Genomic DNA, 24,892 nt, shown 5'->3' on the forward strand with positions numbered 1-24,892 from the left:
TATAGCTGTACGTATAAATATTATTATTATATTATAATAAGTATATCTACAAAACACAAATAATATGATAAAATATATAAATTTCTTCCTGATGGTTTAGTCTGAAACATATATGGCAAATTAATAAAAAATTGTATTCAAATTTAGATTAACTTTAATCTTGGTCGCCCAATACAAATATAAGAAGAAGAAGAGAAGTCGCTTGTTATCCACACCGGACGAGTTAACCTCTCGGCGCAGCTGACATCTACAATTATTGGGTGCACCTTGAACCACAGGAAACCGTTGACCAGGGGTAAGGGGAAAGGGTAGTACGTAGTACCGTAGTACCGTGGTGAGGTACATACTTTTGCTCGGGCTGACTCGGGCTTCGGATGACTTCGGAGTTCGGAGTCATTCCAAGTCATTCGGAGCAATTCGGAGTGCGAATTCACGCGAGGAGTCCGTCTGTTGTTGGACGTCGCGAGAGGTCTTCCCCTCCCCGATGACGTGACGGCGACGCGCGGTGATCGATAGCATCCCCTCGCGCCCCTGCGACGTTGCCGAGGCGATATATCCCGCCTCCGTCCGAATCGCCACCGGGCTGTTATGTCTCGCGGTCCTAAGTAGATTAGGCGATTAACGTTTGCCCTTTGTTGACTGACAGCGAACTGCGCCGTGTGCGTTGCATCGGATGCCGGGCGGCCCCCCCCGACCTCGCACTGAGACCTGAGACCCTGACGTCACGACGCCCGCATGCAGCATGTCGAACACGACGAATTTGACGTTCACCTGCGTCAACGATCTCCTCCAAAAGGCCAAGATCAATTTTGCGGGTAAGGAGCCGCGCAACGTGTACCAGAGGCTCCCCGCTATGCGAGTGAAGTCTGATTTGGCGAGGAAGCAAGGGGACGAAGAGACCGCGTACATCATGCTGAAGAGGTGGCTGGACTCGGTCGAGTGGCTGAAGAGAACTCGCGTTAAGGATGGCAAGTCCTATGCTGCGAACATGACTGTCGACCAGGTAAGAAGTGTACCTGCATTTCTACAACCAACCAGCCCGATGTGTGTTGTACGGATGGTGGAATATATGAATGTTTATATTCTAGATAAATGAAGTGAAAAACATACTTGTAGACATGAAGCAAAAATTAGAAGTACGCTATGAGCTTAAATCGAAAATCCAAAATAATACGGTGGAGGAAATGGAGGTGGACACGAATGAATTGGATGCGCCGAATAGCGACATTGGATTAAAATTGCCAGAAATACCGACGGAAGAACCCTTATATATAAGTCTGTGTAACGATAGTGACCAATTTATATCGTGCGATCAGTTGTATTACCTAATACAAAAGATAGGTATTAGATATTTGATCATTGATACTAGGCCGAAGGCCCATTATGAAAGTTCCACGATACTGTCGGATAGATGTATCAACATTCCACAGTCTGAAATTAAAGAAGGGTAAGCGAGGCATTTTCCTGCGATCTTTCCCATGATTTTTTATCTTTCAATTCTATCGGGTCTCTTAATTTATATTAATTTTTTATGGTGGGTTTTTGCTTGTAGGTTACTGGGTTGTCACTTTGTAAAATGTTTCACGAAAGGTACGTTTGAGTGTAAATTATTTATTAATCGATCGGCAATAGATGTAGACATTTTAGTCTTGCTAGACTGGAATGCTACGGAAGAGACTCTGGCACAGTGTGTTCATGTAAAAATATTGAAGGAGATTTTTGATAATTGGGATCCCGGTATAAAGCATAATAAGATTAAGATTCTGAATGGAGGCTATCAGGAATGGCTGGAGCGGTATCCAGCATTTACAACGAATCCCAATATCCAAATACCAAATATCAACAATATCGAGAATGATATTTTGGAGACATTTGAATATCCAGATTTGTCCGCGGTGTACTCTAACGAGGAAGAAGAGCGAATAAGAAAGAACAAATTGAATAACAAGAACATGGACATGGAAATGGAAATGGATCATGGTGACAACAAATCAGCGATATCCAGGCATATCAAATCGAACAGCAATGACACAGTTTCTTCAAACAAATCCAAGAATTTCGTTACTCAGGTAACGATATCAATTGACGACAAACGGCCGTCTAGGGGCGACAGTGTGAATGGGCAACGATTGGATAGTCCCGAAAGTCCAGTGTTAGGATTTGGGCCTAAGATAAGGTCAAATAAAGTGTTACAAAACGTGAGCGTGAAACCGGTGATTGATCGCAGTAGTAAACCAATCACCTTGAAGACGTGTGATCCACGATGTAAGGAAGTATTAAGATTTATGAAAGAGTTGAATGAACTGGCGAAATCGAAAGAGAAGCTTGCTAACGAATTGTTGGGCCAAGAATACCAGCTTTATTCGCAGCGTGAGAATAAGTACAGTACCAGTGACGAGAACTATCTGCGAGCAGATATAAAATCTCTGATAGTGAAATTGGAGGATATGGTACTTGTTCATTTATTTTTGATAATCCGCTTCAATTTGTTGACTGCTATACAACGCGCAAGAACTATAAATTATGTGATAAATTTTATGTTAAATTTTTATCATTTATGTTACAGCACAAAATGTACCTCAAAATCGAAAATGAGTATAAGACATTTTTGAACGAAGCGGGTACAATCAACTATAATGCCATTGAGGACAATGAGAAGAAAAACCTTGAACTTTCTCTCTTTTCTCTAAAGAGTAAAATCAAAGACATTGAAACCAGAAGGAAAAAACTACAAGAGTAAATATACATATATATTTTATTTATATTTTATGAAAGTTTTTTAATATATTTTAACACGTTGAATGTCTTTATACAGCTTTATTCTCGATGCTATTTTTATATTAACATGTTAATATGTTACTTAATTATATTTATTTTTTATTACACGCAAAGCTCATATTTTTTTACCTTTAAAAAATCAAATTGGCAAACAGTTGATATTTATATATCTATAAATTGCTACTTGGTTGATTAAATTAATTCAGCAATCAACGTGTTAATAATAATAGAAAAAAAGGTTAGTACAAACTAGAGTATAATCAGAGTTTGGCCAACTTGCAATTCTGGCAAAATTCTGCGAGAGAAAAGAATACAAGAGAGAAAGTGAGCGCGATATACATTTATCGCTTTCTTTTTCTTTTTTATATCTTTTTCTCTTTCTGTTTCTTTTGCTTTTGCCAAGAAATGGCGAACCAATCAAAAATTGCTACTTTATGGACAGACTCTGATTAGAGGGACCCTAATACAAATCATCGGTAACGCGGTAACCGATTACATTTTTTACGCATCTATTATTTTAGCAGGCGGTTAATCAGCTACCGCATTGCTTCTTACTGTGCAGAAAGCATTTCCGTCTTTATATGTATCACAAATTTTGAGTTTGTTATTTAATAAAAAATTCGCAAGAAATTTTTCTGTGCAATAAGGAACAATGGGTCTGTTTTCTATTGCTGAACTGGCTGCACTAGTTCAGAGTTTATCTTTTTTCTTTTAATGTGGAGTAAAAAAGATAAACTCTATAGGGGTCGATGTACTTATCTTTTCCCTTAGGACGGAAACGTGAAAAGTGAAAAGTTTCATGTAACTATCTCTTTCTGTTGGTGTTGAATAGAAAGAGATAGTCACATGAAACTTTTCATCACTGAAGTTAATAATATAGCGAAAATTTTCACTTTTCACATTTCCATTCTAAAGAAAAAGATACACGATCGATCCCCAGGGGGGATTGATGCTTAGGGAGATCTCTAGGAATTCTTTTTCTCTAGGACGAAAATGTGAAAATTTTTTGCCATTAACTTTAATGGTGAAACTTTTATATGTAAAGCACAATGTCCATAATGTCCATTAGCTGGGCTGCATTCGGAAACACTCACTGGTGTGCCACTAATAGATAACCGTTCGGAAAAGCTGGTGTGTAGGTACGTGCAGTCGAGTGAGATCGTTTTCGGAAATGTAGAGAGAATCACACCGAGTGTCACAGGACCACTCGCGGAAAAAGAAAGAGGACTCGTTGTGAGATGGTTTGTTAGCTACTGTCCGGAAACGTTGGTCACCCGAAAGCACACGGTACCCCTACTATTTCTCCACTGAAATCACCGAAGCACATCAACGAGTGATGATTTCGAACGCAGCCCTAATCAGGGCTTTTGTTCTTAAAGTAGACTTTAGCTCTTTAAGGCTAAAACTTATTATTAAAATTTATTTAAAAATGAACGACGACAAGCAGACATTTTTTTTTCAAATAGATGTCCTTGATTACAAGGACAGACAGGTACTTCATTACTATTAATTTTGGAAAAATGGAAAATTATTTTGGGGGTAGGAAGACATGTGAAATATAGTTTCTAAATAGTTAAGAAGAAAGAAGAAAGCTAAGAAAGGCTACTGGTTTCTATTCTATCCATATTATTTTACTGTTGTCGCATGTGAACGAAAGCTAGTGAATCAAATGAAAATCATTAAATAAGTGAATTTTATCATGTTTGGACTAATAATATTTATTTTTATTCTCGAATCATTAATGTTTTATTTTTTGTGTCTATTTTTATCAATGACTTGTATCACATTATTAAAATTACACTTTACAACACACCAAGTCCATTTCTCGATTTTATTTATATTATGTTGTGTGATTGTAGAGATATTTACCAAAGAGAGCACAAGGAGATAATAAAGCAAAACGACAGTGACATTCACAAGGAACCCTTGAAGACGGACGGTTCATCCATTAACACCGGCTTGGAGCGTTCTTATTCAAGTCCAAATCTACTACAGGTACGAAGAACTCCGCGCTACAATCTTACAATCAATCCGTTTTTTTGTTTATCTATTTAAAATAGCAATCGCATAATTACATAATTCCATTAGTTGGGAGATCGTAAAACACCTCAGATAGATAGAACTTCTAAGCCACATATTTCGTCTCGCAATCAAAATGGATTGGGAATTGGGAATGAGAACGTCAAAGTGTCTTCTCTTAATTGGGGAAATCGGGAGGAACGAATGACCCCTATTCACGGCACTGTTGTAAGTACTTATTCGGACAAGATTGTACGGGCGCTTTCTGGCAAAATTGCTAATATCGATCTTACATACTAATATTGTCACAGCTTTCGCTTTCATTACATCCGTTTTCGCGACATTGAAGACGAACGTCCGTGTTTTAAACTATCAAAAATGCTTGTGGTGTTGGGTTCTCAGTCTTCCACTTCATATAAGGCTTGGCACAAGTCGCGTGTATGATATTGAACTGCAAGTGATATCGGCATGATAATGACAATGAAATTTGCGAATAGGAATACAACGTTGTTAACACAACATCGGTTTAAGATCTTAGGCATAATTACATGGAATTTTACAATATAATTTTATATTAGGTATTACGTTTGAAATTCGAGAATTAATTTCCTTTTATTTAAAATTTTCATGCAAGTATATTAAAATATGAATTAGTACTGTTATTATAATTGAGATTTTATTTGAAAAAAATTTTTTAAAATTTTTTTAAACGTTTCTTCAACAGTTCAAAAATTAGTAATGTAGATGATAAAATATAATTTTAAATATATTACAGAGTAGTTTTTCAGGAAGATATTGCACATATACTTATACAATAAAGTAGGTATTATAATATGATAGTTTTTATTAAGAATTAGAGAACTTTAACCTTCTGACTAAAAACTATTTGAAAGATATTTTGTCATTATTTTTGTAACCCGCATTATTTTTGAAAAGTTTGTCTTGTCAATATTAAAAACGAAACAGATAGTAAGCTTTATATAATTATATATAATATTATACATTAACAATAATTATACATATTTTAAAGTTATGTCTATCCATTAAAATATTTCCTCTGATTTTTGATATTTGTAATATTTTCCCAATTAGATTCTGTAATTTGTAAGAAACTCATTAAAACCGAAATAAGTTTCTCATTATAATTGTAAATATAGAGTAAATATAGTGAACATTTTTTAAATTAACAGATAAATAGCATAAAAGTCATTAAGTCGGTTGATACGTATATAATGATTTCTGTCGTGAGGAATCTTCGTAGAACACGTGCAACATAATTATAATAAATGAATGTACGCTCACGTATACACGTGCGGAGTGACTCAACACACGTGGGGTTTCTCAATCCAATCCACAGACAAACTTTCGACGATTAGTGCTACGACAAATACGGATCAGTGTCCAAGCAACATTTGCCAGATCGGGGATATCACCTGTCAGAGGTGTTCCCTCCTAAAAGTATCCGCGATATCTTTTTGTACGCTATAAAGAGACATTTCTTACAATTAAAAGCTTATTACAATGAAATATTAATTGTCCAAGGAAATCCGTTGTGTATATATGCGTGTGTATGTGTGTATGTGTGTGTGTCCGTTAATATATTTAAATTACATTAATATATCTGCTACGGCTTAAGATTCATTCACTCGTGAGCTTGCAATAAGGATATAATGTTTAATTGTAATTTGATGCACGATAATATAGTCAAACATGCATATGGGTACAATGCTTACTATCTCGTGATAAAATAATTGTTCGTTGGTGTGGTGAAAAATGATAGAGACAATGGTGTATCTTCAAACAAGATTTATCTCGTTGCAATTGCTTAATTATTTTAAAAAGGTAATGTGTGAATAGTAGAAAAACAATTTTAAATTAATATTTAAGTTATTTATTTGACATGATAGAGAAATTAAATAAAAAGGTATTACTTTTTTTTATTTATAATAACTGCTGAGAGTATATCTCTGGTTCCTATAAAAATTATTGTATCTAATTGAATATTTGTACTTATATCTATATATAATTATTTTTTATATGGAACTAACATAACTTTGAACATTTTAATGAATATTAAGCTCGTCCATGATTTTCTAATGAAATGTTTTAAATGCCATGCTTTAAGAAATAACTCATTAATTCCATTTATTAAAAAATAACTTACTAATAAATATCATCTATTAAGAAATAATAAATGGTAAATTGGTCTTTACGTCAATATACGATATATAAATACGTAAGTGCGTCAGAGTAAGTGCGTTATAAGGTTTGATTGACCACCGCATGTTGATGTAAATAAATCGATATACCACTCGCTTAATTACATTATATGGAAAACAAATCGCGCAGTTCTGCAACTGTGAATTCCACTCTTTGAGAAAGGATCAATTGTTCGCGCAGTTATTCCTTTATTGTAAAAATTCTATAAAATTGGATTTCTAAAATAATTCTAACAGTTGTCACCTTATACGAAAAGTTTGTTTTAAAGTTTTAAATATGGTATTTAAGCAGACATTTTTTTAAGATTAAAGTGGAGTACCGCGTATAAGAGACGAGCTAAGTAAAATCTAAATGTTGAAATCTTTCAAAATTCTGTATCTGTACTCTCTTCTGTCATAACACGCGGTGGGTGTGTGCGTGTGTATGTCGTGTATATACGGCACAATCATACGCAATTGATAACATGATTTGTCAGCGTAAAAATAGCCTCCTTGTACTTGCAGCAACCGGGCATAACCGGCCTGAAGAATTTGGGCAATTCTTGTTACATGAACAGCATCATTCAGTGCCTGAGTAACACGACGAACTTAGCGAAATATTTTACTGATAACTCATATGTCGACGATCTCAACACGAGTAATGACAATACGACGCGAGGCCAAGTGGTGGAAGAAGTCGCTCAAGTAATTAAAGTGTTGTGGAGAGGCCAGTATAAAAGTATATCTCCTCTCGACCTAAAGGTACTTTAGTCGTTCATAGGCCTTATCTACTCTTAAATCAATGCCAATGCAATTTGTACAATTGTCATGAACTATTATCATTGCAGGTGGCAGTTGGACAATACAAATTACAATTTGATAGTTACGATCAACAAGACTCTCACGAATTTCTCACATTCCTTTTAGACTGGATGCATAATGATCTTAAGAAGGTAAAAGTTTGCGATGAGCATTCCAACGAAAATTTAATTAATATTAAAATGAATATTAAGGTACTAAAAATGTCTTTTGCTTGCAGGAGGCACAGATTCTAATCGAAATGACTAATGCGGAGAAAGAATGGGACAAAGCGATGAACTCTCAGAGATCTATAATATCGGATTTATTTTTCGGACAATTGAGATCCACTATTACATGTTCATCTTGCAAGCAAGCGAGTACTACATACGAGACATTTAATAGTTTAACAATGTCTTTATCTCAGTCCAATCGGTGTTCTTTAAATGTGAGTATTTTACAAAATACGATGTTACATATGTATATCATACTTGAATGGTATGATTTTTTTCATTTTTCTCTCCCTCTTATATGTGTAAGCATAATATAAATATAAATAAATAAGTTGAAACGATATGTAGCGTTTTATGGCAACTATATGTCTCATATGAAATTGCTTTATTATTTTAGGACTGTATGGAGAAGTTTGTGACAGGACAGAAAGTGAGCGGATGGAAGTGTCCCAAGTGCCAGACACCACGCGACGCGACGAAGAAGTTCGATTTCGTCAAACTCGCACCCATCGTGGTGATTCACTTGAACCGCTTTGCCGACAGCGGTGGATGGTTGGAAAAGCGCAACACCGCCGTCGATTTTCCTCTCACGGGATTCAACTTGAAACCGTACCTCGTCATGGAGAACACGAGCGCAATCATGTCAAACAATATCCGTAATTACAATTACTCTCTTTACGCGATATCGAATCACTATGGAACAATGGACGGTGGTCACTACACGGCGTTCTGCAAAAACGCTACGCAAAATAAGTGCGTATAGTATTTATATGGTAGATCCGAAATTCAAGAATTTACATTTCCAAACAAATTTAAGAAAGAATAAAACTTGAACATTAATTTTTTTTTGAAGTATTTCTTTTCTAATAATAATCTTTTATAGAATATGAATATTTTTCGATAGAATTCTATATTAGAAACATTGGAGACAAATTTTTATGACTTTGTTATAATGATAATGTCTGTGTATTTACAGATGGTACAAGTATGATGATCAAACTGTCACGGAGGTGTCGCCGAGCCAAGTAAAGTCTCAAAATACGAGTGCCTATTTGTTATTTTATACGTCATTTCCAAATACGATTATGTAGTATGAGGACACGGCCGCGGATGTGATCAAGATCCAGTTATGACGAAAGTCTTCAGTGTGATATTAATTAAGGGAAGGAGGAATATGATTTTCAACGCTCTGTAGATATATTAAACGATTATATTTTGTATGATAAGTCTCCTATGCGCGAGCAAAACGTATAGGGGCTGTGACGATATTAAAAGCTTTATCGGTGCTGGCATTCATTAAGAATATGTACATACGTATAGCGATTTTTCTGTATTTCTACAGTCTGTCGCTTTAAAGATAAAGCAAAATATTGTTTGTTCTCCAGAATATTTTACTGAAATATGTGTATAACTTCGTATAATTATATTAACATACCTAAATAGATTAGTCAGATTATATATTATATTCGTTTGACATTTTGTATTATTGCAGCCGGATTATCATTTTTGCTTTGTATCAAAACGAAGCCATAAGGTCATAGTTCCTTGGCTTGTCGAGCAATTTAGATAACATTTTCGAAGAATTTATTCGAATTTGGAATCCATCTGTTAAAAATATGTTCTGTTTATTCATATCTTGCACAAATGGTTTCAACAGTCATAAATAGCGTTTAGTCATAGACAAGACGCATACGTCGCGTGCGGTTTAGATAGATTAGCAGCACACTAACTGCCTTCTTTGCTGCGTTGCCAGTATTGTCACAACGTACGACCATTTTGTACGTGAAGCAAAACGCTTCTCGTTGAAACGTACGCTTCTTAAAGAAAAAAACAGTTAAATAGGATTCCGTTATGTACGAACTATTGTGTGCGTGTATATGTAAGCTTCAAGCAGCCCAAAGAAATCACATTTTATAATTAGTCAAATATAATATTTCTATACCTCATATAGAGATCGTCATGTTTCAATGAAGGCTACATATAGCATACAGTCTTTGCAAATACAAGCTACTTCCATACTTCGTGGCAATACGTTTATGTATATAATTATATTATTTTTTTGTAATTTATGTATATAATTATATTGGTATAAAATTGTGCTAATATATTTATGTATATAAATATATTCCCGCGCAAATAGCATAATATAACGATCCTCGAATATTTTATATGTATTTGCCGTACATATTGACATAGAGTATGAAAGCAACTTGCACTCGCAAAAGCTAGAATTAGAAAAATTCTGCGAGCTCGCTAGTTTTATCACGCAACTCATGTTACTGATTTGCTATTGCCATATACGATCATATTATTATTATTATTATTATTATTATTCATGAGGTGCGTAATATACATCTAAAATGTCAAGGGACAACGTCAATAACATTATTACAATTTTGTGCAACGTATTTATTTCTTTAAATTTGTTCCTAATTCTTTTACAGAAAACATACGCGATCTTTCTCTCTCTCTCCCCCCCCCATACTTTGATCATGAGATATACTGTGCTAATATTTTTGAAGGATTCGAAAAATTCGAAAAGTTCACACACAGTGTCGCGTTTAAGGACGCTAATACAATTAAAACATCTAAGAAGTGGCTCGTATATTAAGCATGCGATTCTTCAATCATCTTGCAGTTTGATGTAATTCTAGACATTGATTTCGCAAAGATTTAACAAACAATCAATACTTACTTTGTTTTAATAGATATGAAGTATCTTTAATACGAGATGTATATCAGACAATTCCTTTGATTACTTGTGCTATTCACTTCGATTTCGCTATCATTCCATTTACGTGAGAGCGTATTAAATTAGACGACAATTTTTATTTTTTTATCGTGTTAATGCTACTCTTCTCGTCATATTGCATTTCATGACAGTTAACATATACATCTCTATTACAATAAATATATTATCTGAATACGTCCTTTCTTTAAATTACTAGATTTTTTCCAACGAGTATATTTTTCCAATTAGTTACTTTAATGTATTGTTTTCTTAACAGCTTCCATCTACGCATTCGAAAGAAAATCCAGTTTTACACATTTATAAAAGTCTGAATGTATAAGTAGTATCTTGCAATACAAATTGACGCCTAATTAAATACGATAATTAAATTTTATAATTAGAAGTAAAGACAAAACAATCTTCGATTTAATAAAAGATCCATGAAACGTGAGAGTTAAATTGTCCAAGTCTCGCGAGTCTCCGTACATAAAATTCGAATAAGACACGCTTGTCCATTCGTGTCCATTCTTCTTAATTAAATACTATATAATTAATTTTGTACTGCCGCCGCATTGCGATCGACGTGCATGTTTTCGGCGAAGTTTGGCCCGCTCACGCCGCGAATCCGCGCTCATATACGACTCGCACCAGCACAGTTCGCGCCCCGCGGTCGTCGCAATTAGCATCGGCCACCACTCGCGAGAGAAGTGCCCAACTTTTTCCGCGCGTCGTTAATAACCGCCGCGCAATCTGTAGTTCAATATACACGTCCCGCGCGATCCCGAGCCTTAATCGGAAACTTCTCGCCGTTTTTTCTCCGACCCACCACTCCCTCCGCGGGGGACAATTTATATTCTTTTATCCTTTAATGCGACTCTTTTCCCCCGGGGGAGTATTACACCCTCCGTGTCGTCGGCGTGTCGCGAGCGCGCGCGCTCGGCCCAACTTTTTCCATATTCCAATTAGGAATATTTCCCATTGATTTAAGGCCCGACCGCCCGAGAAGGCGGGCAAATATTAACGCCTTAACGCCGCGATAAATTTACAGCGCCGATATACGCCGCGCGGGGGCTGTACCCCCCGTCCCAGATAGAGAAGGAGAGAACCTTTAGGGGGCAGAGGGGGATGGAGAAGGGAGCGACGTAAGGATCGCGCGCGTTTACGTGTCGCCGACACACTTTACGAGTCGCAAAAACTCTCGTTAACATTAATCACCGTGCTTATCCGAAATCGATACGTCGAGCAGGCCGCGAGGGTGGAGGGGGTCACGCGCGTGTCACCCCGCCTCTGTTTACGAGTGTTTCTTTCGTTTACCCAACCCTCGCTGCAAAAAAGGAAAATCATCTCGGGGGCTGCGCGTATACATCTTCGCCGAGGAATTTAAGCTCAGGAGGACGCGAGACGCGAGAGAGATTCGCAAGTATAAGCGCCGCGCCCTTCGATACTCTCCCCTTTCGATTGAAAAAGGCTTATTATTTACTCGCCATGCGCTCTCTCTCTCTCTCTTTCGATCGTCAACAATTACATTACTATTTCTGAGCGCCATGCCTTTAAAATGATCTCGGAAGGAGGGTTTCTTCCAGTTTCTTTGATATTTAGAAGGGCAACTTTTTTAATAACGTTTGTGGGTGCCTTCTTTTGTCCAACGTTTTATTGTTGGATTATATGTGAGAATTTGCCTCGAGAAACTAATATAAGCTTCTGATCTTGCGGAAATAAATGATGCAAGTTACAGGAATTGTGGTTTTAAAATTTATATATAATAGCGAATATAATAGAAAATAAATAGAAAATAAATTTTCTCGCTTTTTTTGTCTTTATAATACATATTGACGTCGTGCTGTGCATTTTTTCAAATATTTAGTGTTAGATTTGGTGTAAACTCTCTAAGCAGATTATCGATGGCAATGATGATTTAACATTTAATAACGCAGTTAAATATGTTTTAAGAGTGGCTTGACATTTAATATTGTAATTAAAAATGCCTTAAGAATAATTTGCGGTAAAAAGAGGCGCGAGAATAATCGAGCTGTTCTACTTACGCGACGCCAAGTAGTTACGGTCAGGTTTAAATCAGCCGTAGTTGACGACGCCGCGCACAGATGGCGCTCGCGGTGACTTTGTCGAGCGTTTCGGATCGAAAGACGGACGGATCGAAATCGAAGAGCGCTCGCGCGCTCGGAGTCTATAGTGAGTCCAGTTCGCGGCGCGGTTGTTGCTGCTCCGATGCGTCGTGGATCCGGCATCCGGCTACTGATCGCGATCCGTTTCTAGGTAAATATCTAATAACATCGCGAGATCCACTCTGACGAGATACCCCGCTGCTTTTTACCCCGCGAAAGCGTCTCGCCCCGTTGAACTTCCGCGTCGGAGCATATCGTTTATGCTCCCGAGCGGAATTTCGAAGGCTCGGCAGCCATATCTTATTCTAACTCGTCTTGTTCCGATAGATTGATTCCAAATCGCGAAGATCGCAATGCAAAGTAGCGGAATTAGTAACTAAACAATTAATATTTACGTAAATTAATAGGTATCTATAATACGCGACATTGAACATCCCAATAATGTTGCAGCGTTCCCGCAATATCGCAGGAATGTAGATATGCTATATGGATATAGTAATAATATATAATATAAAATAAAATCAATAATCATATAATTATAGTAACTCCAAGAGAGATTTGTTATACGGGGAGAATTTTCTTTTAGAATTTACCCTGAAATCATAGTAGTTGTGGGACAACGTGCATGTATCCACCAAGAATTTTATGTGTGCGAGCTGTTCTGATTAATATCTACCATAATAAAAAGTATTAATATTTATTATATTAAAATATAAAATATGTTTAATTAATTTTACTGAAATATATCTAGAAAATTTCAATAATTATTCAAATTTTACCAATCTGCTTGGTAATTTTTATCACGTTATTTGTAAAATGTATATTGTATATTTCAAAAATTCCTTGGTTGCCAAGTTGTCCCAAGTTTGTAGTAAATTTAAGGGTAAAATATGACAAAAAATTCTCTCCGTGCGATACATATTTGATTGTCTAAAATAATTTTGCGCGCGGCGATCTAAAAAAGATAAGCGTTTAGTATATCTTATTCACTTGTACTCGTCGCGTGTTAAAACTTCTGGCATTGTACGCAAAAGTTGATGTGCGATACGACGATCGTATATGCCGTCATAATCCCGAGTATAATTTATTCTTTTGCGGCAAAGTTGAAGCGGCAGATAATTTTCCACTCGCTCGCAAAAATCGAGCGTTCTTCTAGGAATTCGTTCTAGGAAATCACTTCCGCCATTCAAATTTTTTGCATCCTCCTCTCCTTCTTTAACTCTCTCCCCCTTTTCCCTTCTCTCCTTTCTACCTCTCGACCTCGCGATGGCCGATTAATTGCGCGCTAATAATGCTCTTCCTCCGGGCGCGCTCGCGAACCTTACAGCAATCGCCGGGACTAAGTTGCAAATAATTTCGCCAGACACGGATACGTGGCTTCATATAGCGCGAGTTACGCGGAGATTGCGTTGTAACCGCGATTTAATCAGAATACGGAGGTGCCGATTAACAGTATATCGCGCCTGTGCGTTAAAATTGCGCGCGAGGAACAGCAAAAAGGGCTCGACAGCCGCATATTATGCGTATTAATAAGATAAAAGAATTTATCTCTCTCCCCTCCCTGCCCGTTATATTTATTTATATTTTTGTTGTTCCGTATAGTTTTGTTTATAGTTTTGTTATACGAAGCAGCGTTTCCACCTCTGTCGTAATCGATGTATTATATCGATGTATATAATTGTGATAAATTATAAAATACAAAATTTATTCTAACATACTTTCTATACTTCCAGGCGTGACGGAGAGAAAAAGGTCGACGGAAGGAGATCGGATGGGAGAATCTGTTCGGGGTTTTCGGGAGCACGGATCTGGTAACCTGCAGGTCATCGCCGGTAAGTGACTCCACGTATTTTGCATATCTTGCGAACTTTATCAACTTTATTCTCTTTATTGCGCGACGTTAATCCGATAACATGATGCTTTTTCAAAATGGAGAAATTCGATCGCAATCCCAGAGTTCAACGGACTCTGAAATAAAAGAAATTACCACTCTGGTACGATAATATTTATCATCGGTAATGAAAGAATATTAATTCAACGGCGTTTTACTCTAACTTCGTTATATATACTTGCAATTAAACGAATGTTTGGCCGTTTTTTAAAAGCTAAATGAATTTTAATCGAATGAAAACGTGCATCGATTACGGCGATTTTAACAATGCACGGAGCTGTGAAAATTGCGTATATACGCAATAATCGAGGAGGGAGGCGGGACAGGATAAATGAAGTGAACGCATTACGAGATATATAATATAATTCTACAATTATACCATAATACGTGTTCCATTTATTAAATTGGAGATATAATACACAAGCGATAGATAACACGTATGTATAATTTATACAGTATTTTATACAGATTGTCTCTACCTCGTCCATTAACAATTCACCTAGGTTTACTGTACAGCAATGTGTGTGTGTGTGTGTGTGTGTGTGTGCGTGTGTGTGTTGTCGGATACTCGATAGACGTTACAAGAGACTTAGGAATACGCCTTTTAGGAAACGATCGCTCGATTAGTCACAGCGCGCGAAATAGCGAAGCGTTTCTTCCTCTTTTTTTTCTGCGAAAACCCCTTTGCCCCCTTCAGGACCCTGCCTGCTGCCGAATCTTTCTGAACACAGCGCTTATCAAGTTCTACGGTTTGCATTCCCGCCGCATGTTAGACCAAAAGGCAAACGCAAGAAATTATCTGAAGAAAAGCTTTCGGAAATTATGAGAAATCTAATATTTAATCTCTCCGTAAAAAGACGCGTTACATTATAATGAAAGTTACACTTTGATCAATGTTGGATTAAAACGACATCTAATATTTATTCGCCCAATGTGAGGACTTTAAAAGACAATTACTAAAACATATAAAAATCTCCATAAAATCTCCTATGCTGTATAAAACAAAGTACATATACTCTGTTAGAATAACGTCTTTACATCAAGCGAAAGCTCGGGATCACGTAATCGTATTTAGCGCTAACCTGCGGCAAGAATACAGAAGGTTCGTTCTTTTTAGTTGCACTTTTCCTTTACTCTATTTCCTTTTTCTTCCCCTTCTTCCCCCCCCCCCCGAAAGCCCGAATATACACCTGTCTCATTTTAAATGCGGAAAATGTAAGGGAGTGCAGCTGAAAAAAACAGAGCCAGAGTTACGAGTTTAGATCGCACGCCACGTGCGATTTATATATATATATATATTTGTGTGTGTATGTATATATATATATATATATATATATATATATATTCTCCTATTCCTCTGCATTTTTTATTTTAGTTTACAATAGACGATATCTACTTACTTCACTTACGCGCCTAGACCGAACGCCGTATTAAATACGTTAGATATCACATTCACGTTTATCGTATATATCTACATAATATACAAAGTCCATTTTCGCGCGATCCGTCGACGCGCAAAGTCCATTCGAACGTGTTAAAAAAATTCACGTATATAATTTATCTCTCAGATATATATTTTCTTTTCTTTTGATGTCGATCTGCGACTTTGCCGTAATTTATAGATTTAAAAATGGTTAAAAACGATAAAAAATTCTCCATCACTTGCTGGCAGTTTAGGCAAATAAATAAATATCCGTGTGTAACAAATAATAATAATAAAATCATACAAAGAGATAAACGAATTAATTTTCTAATAATTTTAAAATTTTTTCAACAAAGGAATGCTTTTAGCTGTTTTGCAGAGTTTCAATTCTCCAGGAAATAACATTAATTTTAAAATTAATTTAATTCTTTTCCGAGGCAAACAATTTTTATTTGTCGATAGCGAGATCACTAGTTCAGTACAGTTGGTTAAATTGTCACCTCGCGTTATTTGATTTATAATCTCGACGTCATTCAACATGCGATTAGAAAGTTGCAAAATTAGAAAGATATCTTTCATATTTGGCAAATAGATAGTTTCATTAAGCGGCACGCGAGCGCGAAGCCGGGGTATTAAACGGCACTATCCTTCTGTAAAGCAACGTACCTTTGTCACATCCGTGAATCCGCGATATTTAATGCTTTCAGATAAAAAAAACGGTCAGTTACGTGTTTATGGCATGGCCTATAGGCATGGCGAGTAATTTCCTCGGGGCGTTTTGAGCCTAGCGCATTTTTGCATATTATTGTTTATTCAATCAAGATAATAATTCGCGCCTTTTTCCCCGGTGACGAGTCGACTAGTTTAGAACGACGTACAGATTGCCGGGGGCCCTGGGATTTATGGTTATCCATTAACACCTTCTTGACGGGGGCTGACGTTACGTCGCGTGCGTTGTTTGCCATATTTGCCGTGCGTTGTTTGTCGGATGGATAACAAAGCCCCCGGCGACTAATCTGCCATCGCATAAGCAGCTCGGCAAACCCTTCCTATCGATTCCTCCGTATGTAGCTCTCGCAGCTACAGACTAAATATGCACACGCGATCGAGAGATTTTGGGGATGGTAACGCGTCGCGATCCAGAAGGTGGTTAACGATATATTTGGACGTCGCTATATTTTCCTGTCAAACAACACAGAAGTGTTGTCATATAGCGAGCTGTCATGCGACTGTGCCTGCTAAACCGATTTTAAATCTACACAGACACGAGTTCTATTATCAGTTTGTCGATACGGCATTTAACGATTATTTAAAATGACGTTAATTTATCACGTATGCTATTTCAAGATGATCTCGTTCGGAAAAGTATAAATTTTAACATAAATGTAAGTATTTAATACAATATATTTGCTTGACAACCAAATCTGATTGCGTTAGAAGCATTTACCACACACTAGATTCGTATTTATTTCCTGGAGCAAGATAGTTAGAAAGTCGCCGTACAAATATTACTGTAGTCGCACAAAAGCAAGCTCACTTTATGACAATAAATTGGTATTCGTGACTGCTCGCGATTAATTGAAGTCTCCGGATCGATAAATGCGCTCAATTTGGTCGAGCGATTTGACGTCATATTTCGAGATCAGCGACGAATCGGTAGTCTTTATCGACGCTTTCGAATTATCATATAGAGATCAGTTTGGCAACGGGACTTAATTCGGATTCCAATTGTCATTTTGTCGGGTGGCAGATTTATTGTGCCTCGAAATTTTTATTTAATGAGAAACTCTTCTCACGAAAATGTTGTTCTCTATTTAATAATCGCGATATATTCACAATAATATTCACACAATAATAAATAATAATAAATATATTTATAATAATAAAAAAACTTTTTTTTATTAAGATAAAAATAAATAAATAAATGGTATTTTGCTTTATACATTGTAGCGCTTAATTTCGATTTAAATGATCGTCGTTTCGTTAATACTTATATACTTAAACCATCACTCTCGAGCACCAACAAATCCGCCATCAACAAAATCAACGCTTCGCAATTCGCAATGTTTCAGAGCGAATCGAAACGTCCGTTAGAACCGGACGAAATGTTTGACACCGGTCAAAATTAATGGCAATCACCATAAAGATTGATTCGCTTCAAAGAGCCACGATCGTCGTCGACTATACTGACACGGTATTGTCGCGAGAAACACTTACGTCCCGTTTCGTACGAACGTTAGACATATCGGACGTCCCGTAAATCATCGCGCGCGCTTCCTCTCGCGGTTGTAGTGTTTCTTAATATAATCTTGGAAAATCAAGTTCTCCTTATCGAAAGACTAGGCGACGACAATTAAACTTCTCTAATTAAAATTTTGCTCCGGCAAAAATTCACCTGGAAGTTAACTCGAAAGTAAATCCTCTCTACTTTCCTTCGTATATAGATCGTCCGACGTTACGCCCGTAACTCAATAAGAATCGACTCGGCGAGCCTCAACATTCTCAATCGGCTCTCTATTAAAATTCTAAAACCGTCCCCTCGTACTTTCCCGTGATACGGAGAAGACGCGCGACTTCCCGAACATCCCGTATGTCACTCGCGACGCCGCGTTAAGCGTCCGGCTAAATCACGAAGAAAGACACGCGGACACACACACTCGTGCAACGAACGTCTCTCTTTCTCCCTCTCTTTTTCTCTTTCTTCGTTCCTCTCTTTCTCTTTCCGCCGCCGCCGCCGCCGTACAGTCGTTCCACGATCATTTCTGAGCCGACACGCGCGTTGTTCTCCGAACAAGCCGCGAGGAACCCTCCGGAACGCGCCGCCCCCGGGCCACGCCTTATCCTTCTCCTCCGCGTCCCTCTTTTCCCTTTTTTTGCGCCCCCGCGTGTCCCCGGGCAACCCCCGCCGTCCCCGGCGGTTCTCAATGCCTGTACTGCTGTTCGAGCTCCCTTCGCAGCCTCTTCGCGGCGGTCTCGCCGCCACCACCGCCGCCGCCACCGCCACCACCGCCGCCACCGCCGCCGCCGCCGCCGCCGCCGCCGCTACCGCCGTCGGCCTCAGCATCGCTGCAACCGTCCTCACCCTCGGCGACGGCCTCCTCCTGCCGCCGCTTCGCCGTCGCCATCTCCGCCGCGTGCTTCTTCCGCCACTTCGTCCGCCGATTCTGGAACCACACCTGGAAATCCGAAAACGGACGCCCGTGTTAACAGGTTCCATGATTAAATCGTGATTTTAATTCTCCGACGCATTCGTTTAAGCTCAAATCCAATCTGCGAAAAATTTCGCCGGTCTCCGAAAATTGTAATTTAAAATGCTCATTGAATATTCGTTGCAGTTTTATATTAGTTCCAATGCGATAAATGTAGAATAAGGTAAAAAGACTTGTCCAAGGTGACATCTTAAAGTCGAATGTAATATGAAAATTAAATGTTGTGACGTACAATGTGCAACAAAATGCATAGAAGATTTCCGAGCTTTTTAAATAATTATTTCGTTACTGTAATAGAACGCTAATAATTCTTTTTCTATTACATTATTAAAAATTAATCACTGTTAAAAAGATTCCGACATCTAATTTGATAATGCTACAAGTCTTTTAAAATAAATTTCACCTCCTGTTTATTCAGCTAAGTTATAAATGATAAATCACGAATAGAAATCACGATGAGATGGCTTTCTAAACCTTATCAAATACGTTTCAATTCGATTGTCGAAGAACGAATTAACCCTCGAGGTAAAACACCCCATCGCGAAGCAAAGCTTTCGACGCGAATCGACCGGTGAATTATTGAAATAGTCGACTCTCGACGTCTTTAACATCGCCCACCCGCGGAGTCCATTCGACCTCTTTCGATTAATACGCCGGCCTCGACTCTAGACCGGGCGTCTATAACATTTGAATTAACGGGCAAAGGTCCCGGAGAAAATTCATTGGCGACTGGCCTCCCGCGGGGACCGGAAGGGGGTCGGAAACGCCGCTAACTTAAGGTGCCCCTCTGCACCTATAAAGCTCGAGATACACAGTAGGAGTCTGTGTCCCCGCAACAATGTATTTAATTAACGTAACGGGTGTCAGGGGAGCACGGGGAAGCTTCACCGTAGCGCGATTGCACCCACAAACCACCCCCGATCCATGCCAGCGTGTGGCCCCCGCTAAACTCCTCCTCTTCCTCTTCGCTCCCTCGTCCTCTCTCCCTCCCTCCGGCCATCCCGTTTGCCGCCACCGCCACTGCCGCTCTTCCGTATCCAACCCCAATCCGCAGGCTTGTTCAATGGCCGCCAAGTCGAGAGCTTAAATTAAAGATATAAGCGTCCCGGCGAGCGAGCACGGGCGCGAAGCGGTAAACGAATTAAAAAGTAAACGGCCGGCCGTAAAAGTTAATGGTTGTTCGGATGAAAATTAAAATACTCGAGGAATTAAGATAACGGAGAGGCAGGCGAATGAACAATCTGCAGGGATTGACTGCAGGCAAATGCCGGACGTAAAAAAGCAGTTCGGCCCGGCTACGAAAGTCCAATTTATATTTCATGTTGGTCTTCATAAAGAAAGAGAAAGAGAGAGAGAGAGAGAGAGAGAGAGAGAGAGAAACAGAGCAAGAGAAAGAGCTAAAGGGTGGATCGAAAGCGAGAATACGCGAGGAAAAGATTAGGCGGCGCATCAGGCTGTTCTCTTAAGTCGCTTAATCTTTGATTATAATTTTGAAAGAATCTTTCTTGATTTATAATAAATCTCTCCAAAAATTCCTTTAACAGAATTTTCATCCTTCTCTCTTTCTCCGACATAAAAATGCAGATATTTTCAATAAATGTTTTAATTAGAGAAAAAGAAAAGATCCCCCTTTTTAGAGGGATGCCAAGATTAATAACGCATCGATTTATCGACCAGCGATATTGATATTATAATATTACTCGAGCTCGAGATATACAAACGCATTTCGCATGGAAAAGTTAGATGCTCGATCGTCGGGCTTGCCTGTATGCGATTGTGATTTCGCAATCGTGATAAACAAGCTCCTTCCGTCCGCGAGGATTCGCAATTTCAGAGATATCGTTCAATGGATCGGAGAAACTGAGGACAATCAAAATTGATACTAAGTTTACCGAACTCCCCCTCGGGATCGTGCGAGCCGACCTAGTTTCTCTCTATTAGTACCGACTCTGTTTGCTTTGCTAAAACAAACTTTAAAGACGATAAAGCACTCAGTTAAGCCCTTAATAAATTCAAATGCGATGTCCTATTTTTCCAGGAACGCGGATGTTGCAGATTTGTCGGATAAAGATTTATCACGTGCTTCTCTTTTCGAGATAAGAACATTTTTCCTTTCGTTAATTGCTAAGTGTGCACATTCAGAAATACTTTTATTAAAATTATTGTTTGTGTAAAACGACAAAAAAATATGCGGTTAGTTTGTTGCTTTCATCAAAATTACTTAAATTTTTATTTATTTATCAGATATACATTTTTCAATCAAATACCATTTACGTGATTCTGAATTCTGACAGTATAATGTAACACTTTTATTTTTATATCGTTTGATAAATTGCATTAGTCATTGTATGATAAGGAAAATTTCTGTGAGCGATGTTCGAAAAATGGGGGCCGACAATTCGCAGTCGCAATTCCGATCTCTTCTCGATGAAACGTACGATGAAAAACCGATTTGGGGATGTAACCGCAAAGCCCTTCCCGATCGTTATTCTTTAAATCGTCGCGACTGATACAGTGCGAAAATGTAAATGCAAAGAAAGTCCTGGCCGCGCGATCCATCCATCTTGTTTTTGAACGCATTAGTCACGCGCACGTTGCCGGGAACGGGGGCGGGCGGGGGAACCGGCGGTTGTCGTTCTCTCTCCCTCCCCCTTCGTTCCCCTCGACGCCGACATTGCGCGTCGCCTCTCACAACTGTTCGATTTATTAAATCAGGATTATCTAAGCCCATTACTTTGTCCCGTCGAGAGCTAGATACAAAACCGCATTTGTAACTCGCGTAAAGCCCTTAGGGCGGGCCCGCAGAGCGAGCGGCACTGATTTCCGCGGTCGTCCACCTACCCTTTCCCTCCCCGCGTCCGTAACAGATAATACCGATAGCATCTGATCTCGCCGTTGATATCGCCGCTGGGACAATTTATTATGCGAAAGATTACGGCCGTGTGACTCAGTTCTCACCCTCGAAGGGGGGGGTGGCAAAATTCGCGCGAGTTACTTCTCGAGTCAAAATTGCGTAACGAGACCATCGCGAATATAATTATCTAGACAAGTATTGTGATTTAAATGCGTAAACCTTGTTCTTAATCTAATTATTCGAATATGCACGATAAAGGGGTTTTAAAAATCTATTTTATCTTTATCATATTTTATTTGTCTAAAATGATTTTTAATATGTTTGCTGGCACGTAGAGAAAAGATTGCGATTCTCAGAACGTTCTTTATACGACTCTTAAATTATACGATTTTTTTAATGGCAACTCTCTCTTTAGAATTATTTTATTAGGTAACAATATTTTAAGAATTTGGCAGTTAAAAAATTTCTCTCGAAGCACAATGATTGTATTAATAAAGGTATTTTTTAAGTGTTCGGTTTGAAAGAAACGTCATTTTCGTACGGTTGATTTCGAAATGTAACCATGTAGCGATAATAAAAAGACAGTAGAGAAAGCCGATAGACACAGATACCGAGAAGGTAAAGCGTGCGGCAGGGGTAAAAGAACGTCAAAGACAGACATGCGAAAGAAGACGGAACGGTCGGAAAAGAAGCAAGGAGTGTAAATTAACGCAAAACCTGGGGTGCAGGTGGAAATCGAGGGAGAGGGAAGAAAATAGAAAGAGAGAAACGACTGACAAGGTCGGATATTCCGCTGGGAGAGAAACGAGAGAGGCGCGAGTAAGGGGGGTGGCACAGAGATTACGAGAAAAAGAGAGAGGGAGAGATGGAAGAACTGTGTATGCATAGGAACGGATTTCGATGTAAATGCGTGAAAAGGAAAGGAAACTGCGGATTGCAGTTACAGATTGCTCTCTTTCTCTTTCTCCTTTCTCTTGTCCAAAGCCGCGTATATTCTGAGATGCCATTGGCGCAGCTCTGATAGTCCTAATCAGTTTTTCCTTCTGCATGCTTCCCACAGGAGAGAGATATCACGATGGTATATGTCTTTCATCGCTATTTGTGAAACATTATTTTGTATTAAAATACAAGTAAATTTTAAACACAAGTAAAAAGTTGCACAACGTCAGATTATTATATCAAGCTGCTATTGAGAGCTAAATACGGTAAAAAAAGTATTTAAATATTATATTATATATATTTTTTTATATTTAGGAATATTTTAGATATGTGTAAAAGACATTATTTATTCGTATTACAAATACAAACTAACCAAAAATTATATCAAGTCATCATTAAAATATTGAATAGACTTTCGAAGGTAAAACATCATCGCCAAATGACAATTCGATGATTTCTCGTTCGCGGGAAGCGGATCGCGCTGAAATGGAGCACTTAGCATTCTCGAGGACTCTCGGTAACGGTGATTGCCAAAAAGTCAATTAATCGGAAGCGCTGCCAGAAATACGGTGGAACTTCCGTTCCGTGCGATTGAATTACGTCGCGCATTAAGAGCGAAACTACGCACATAAGAGAAATATATTTTTCCAATTAAAAAAGAGGAAAAGAAGGGTTCGTGTTTTCCGTCTTCACTGCATTTGGGATGCATTATTTTCAATGGCTTGGCTTGGCACGCTTTTCTGATAGTTACTATACTAGCACACGTATCGCATATAGAATACTCGTTTTCAATACTTTTAATAACCTAAATGGATACATATACCCCAGTCTTTTTTACTTCTACTTGCATTTAATTCTCTTAGTAGCTTTCTATATTTTTCACCCACAATCGTGCTTATTAAGTTAAAAAATAGATCGAAATTATTTTTGTCAGTTTAGGCTTACGAACCTGACAAAACTTTATCCAATTTATTGTAATCATAATTTTTTATTTCATATAAATAATTAATGTATTCTGGAGAAATAGTACATAAAATATTATATATAAATTTTACTTTAAATACTTTTCTTTACAAATTCTTTTTTTAAATAAATTGTTATAAAATCTTAATTTTCTTTGCAACATTTTTATTATATAATATGAAGTTTATTATCTTTATTTTGTTATTTTTACTTATTACTTTACAAGAGATAACTTTGCGATATACATTATAACAATAAATATATATAATATATTACAAATGCTTTCATGTATTTAAAAAAATGATATAGACAGGAACGACGTGTGTTATGGAAATTGATATTCGAATAACAGTAGAATTTTTTGTCACGAAGAACCCGTTCGTTGTTTTTAAATAGCACGTACGATTAATCCGCGATCGATCCCGTCGTCCGTTGAGATACGCGAGATCTACCACCGACGTCGTCGTCGCGTCGACGAGGGAACGTAACTCCCGGTAACTTTTTCCAAAATCCATATCCGCGTCTGGCGCGTAAAAAAGGTGCACCGGAGCTTAAAAATTTATCGGCGATCCGATGAAAGCGTACCCTTTGAATAATAAGCGATTCGACCAATGATGCGGAAAACCTTCGAGTAAATGTCACACATGACTCCGCACGCGTCGTTAAGCATTATCGTGGGGGGCCCCGGCGTGTTTAGCGGAATTTTATCCTTGTAACCCCTTGCCTCTCGTCT

General features: G+C 38.0%; 3 protein-coding genes across 4 annotated transcripts in view; 2 read left to right on the plus strand and 1 right to left on the minus strand.

Moving 5' to 3' along the window:
* The window catches only part of LOC143901837 (uncharacterized), a 107,206-nt gene that overhangs the window by 45,866 nt on the left and 36,448 nt on the right, over positions 1 to 24,892 (plus strand). The window contains exons 1-2 of one of the 2 annotated variants that reach the window (XM_077414440.1): positions 10,579 to 13,031; positions 14,614 to 14,712. In XM_077414440.1, coding sequence (XP_077270566.1) covers positions 12,860 to 13,031; positions 14,614 to 14,712 — 271 coding nt within the window. In that variant the 5' untranslated portion in view covers positions 10,579 to 12,859. Of the gene's footprint in view, positions 1 to 10,578; positions 13,032 to 14,613; positions 14,713 to 24,892 lie in introns of those variants that run through there. The other variant, XM_077414465.1, reaches the window with a different exon arrangement.
* On the plus strand, positions 662 to 9,972 carry LOC143901807 (uncharacterized). The gene is made up of 11 exons (XM_077414388.1): positions 662 to 1,003; positions 1,089 to 1,447; positions 1,553 to 2,450; positions 2,567 to 2,736; positions 4,638 to 4,773; positions 4,867 to 5,025; positions 7,521 to 7,757; positions 7,844 to 7,948; positions 8,035 to 8,241; positions 8,424 to 8,779; positions 9,003 to 9,972. Exons 1-11 carry the CDS (start codon positions 743 to 745, stop codon positions 9,115 to 9,117), a joined length of 3,003 nt encoding a protein of 1,000 aa, XP_077270514.1. The 5' UTR covers positions 662 to 742; the 3' UTR covers positions 9,118 to 9,972.
* Positions 14,984 to 24,892, minus strand: part of Hgtx (HGTX homeodomain transcription factor) — a 40,558-nt gene continuing 30,649 nt past the window's right edge. Inside the window, exon 4 of the mRNA XM_077414418.1 lies at positions 14,984 to 19,370. Coding sequence (XP_077270544.1) covers positions 19,116 to 19,370 — 255 coding nt within the window. The 3' untranslated portion in view covers positions 14,984 to 19,115. The remainder of the gene's footprint in view (positions 19,371 to 24,892) is intronic.

Source organism: Temnothorax americanus, unplaced genomic scaffold (assembly GCF_048541705.1).
Source record: "Temnothorax americanus isolate GAGA-0224 unplaced genomic scaffold, ASM4854170v1 Scaffold10, whole genome shotgun sequence".
Classification (NCBI taxonomy): domain Eukaryota; kingdom Metazoa; phylum Arthropoda; class Insecta; order Hymenoptera; family Formicidae; genus Temnothorax; species Temnothorax americanus.

Coding starts and splice junctions, on each gene's coding strand:
- LOC143901807 (XM_077414388.1), top strand. CDS start 743: ATGTCGAACACGACGAATTTGACGTTCACCTGCGTCAACGATCTCCTC. Junction 2,737..4,637: donor AGAAGGAAAAAACTACAAGA/GTAAATATACAT, acceptor GTGTGATTGTAG/AGATATTTACCAAAGAGAGC. Junction 8,780..9,002: donor AAAAACGCTACGCAAAATAA/GTGCGTATAGTA, acceptor GTGTATTTACAG/ATGGTACAAGTATGATGATC.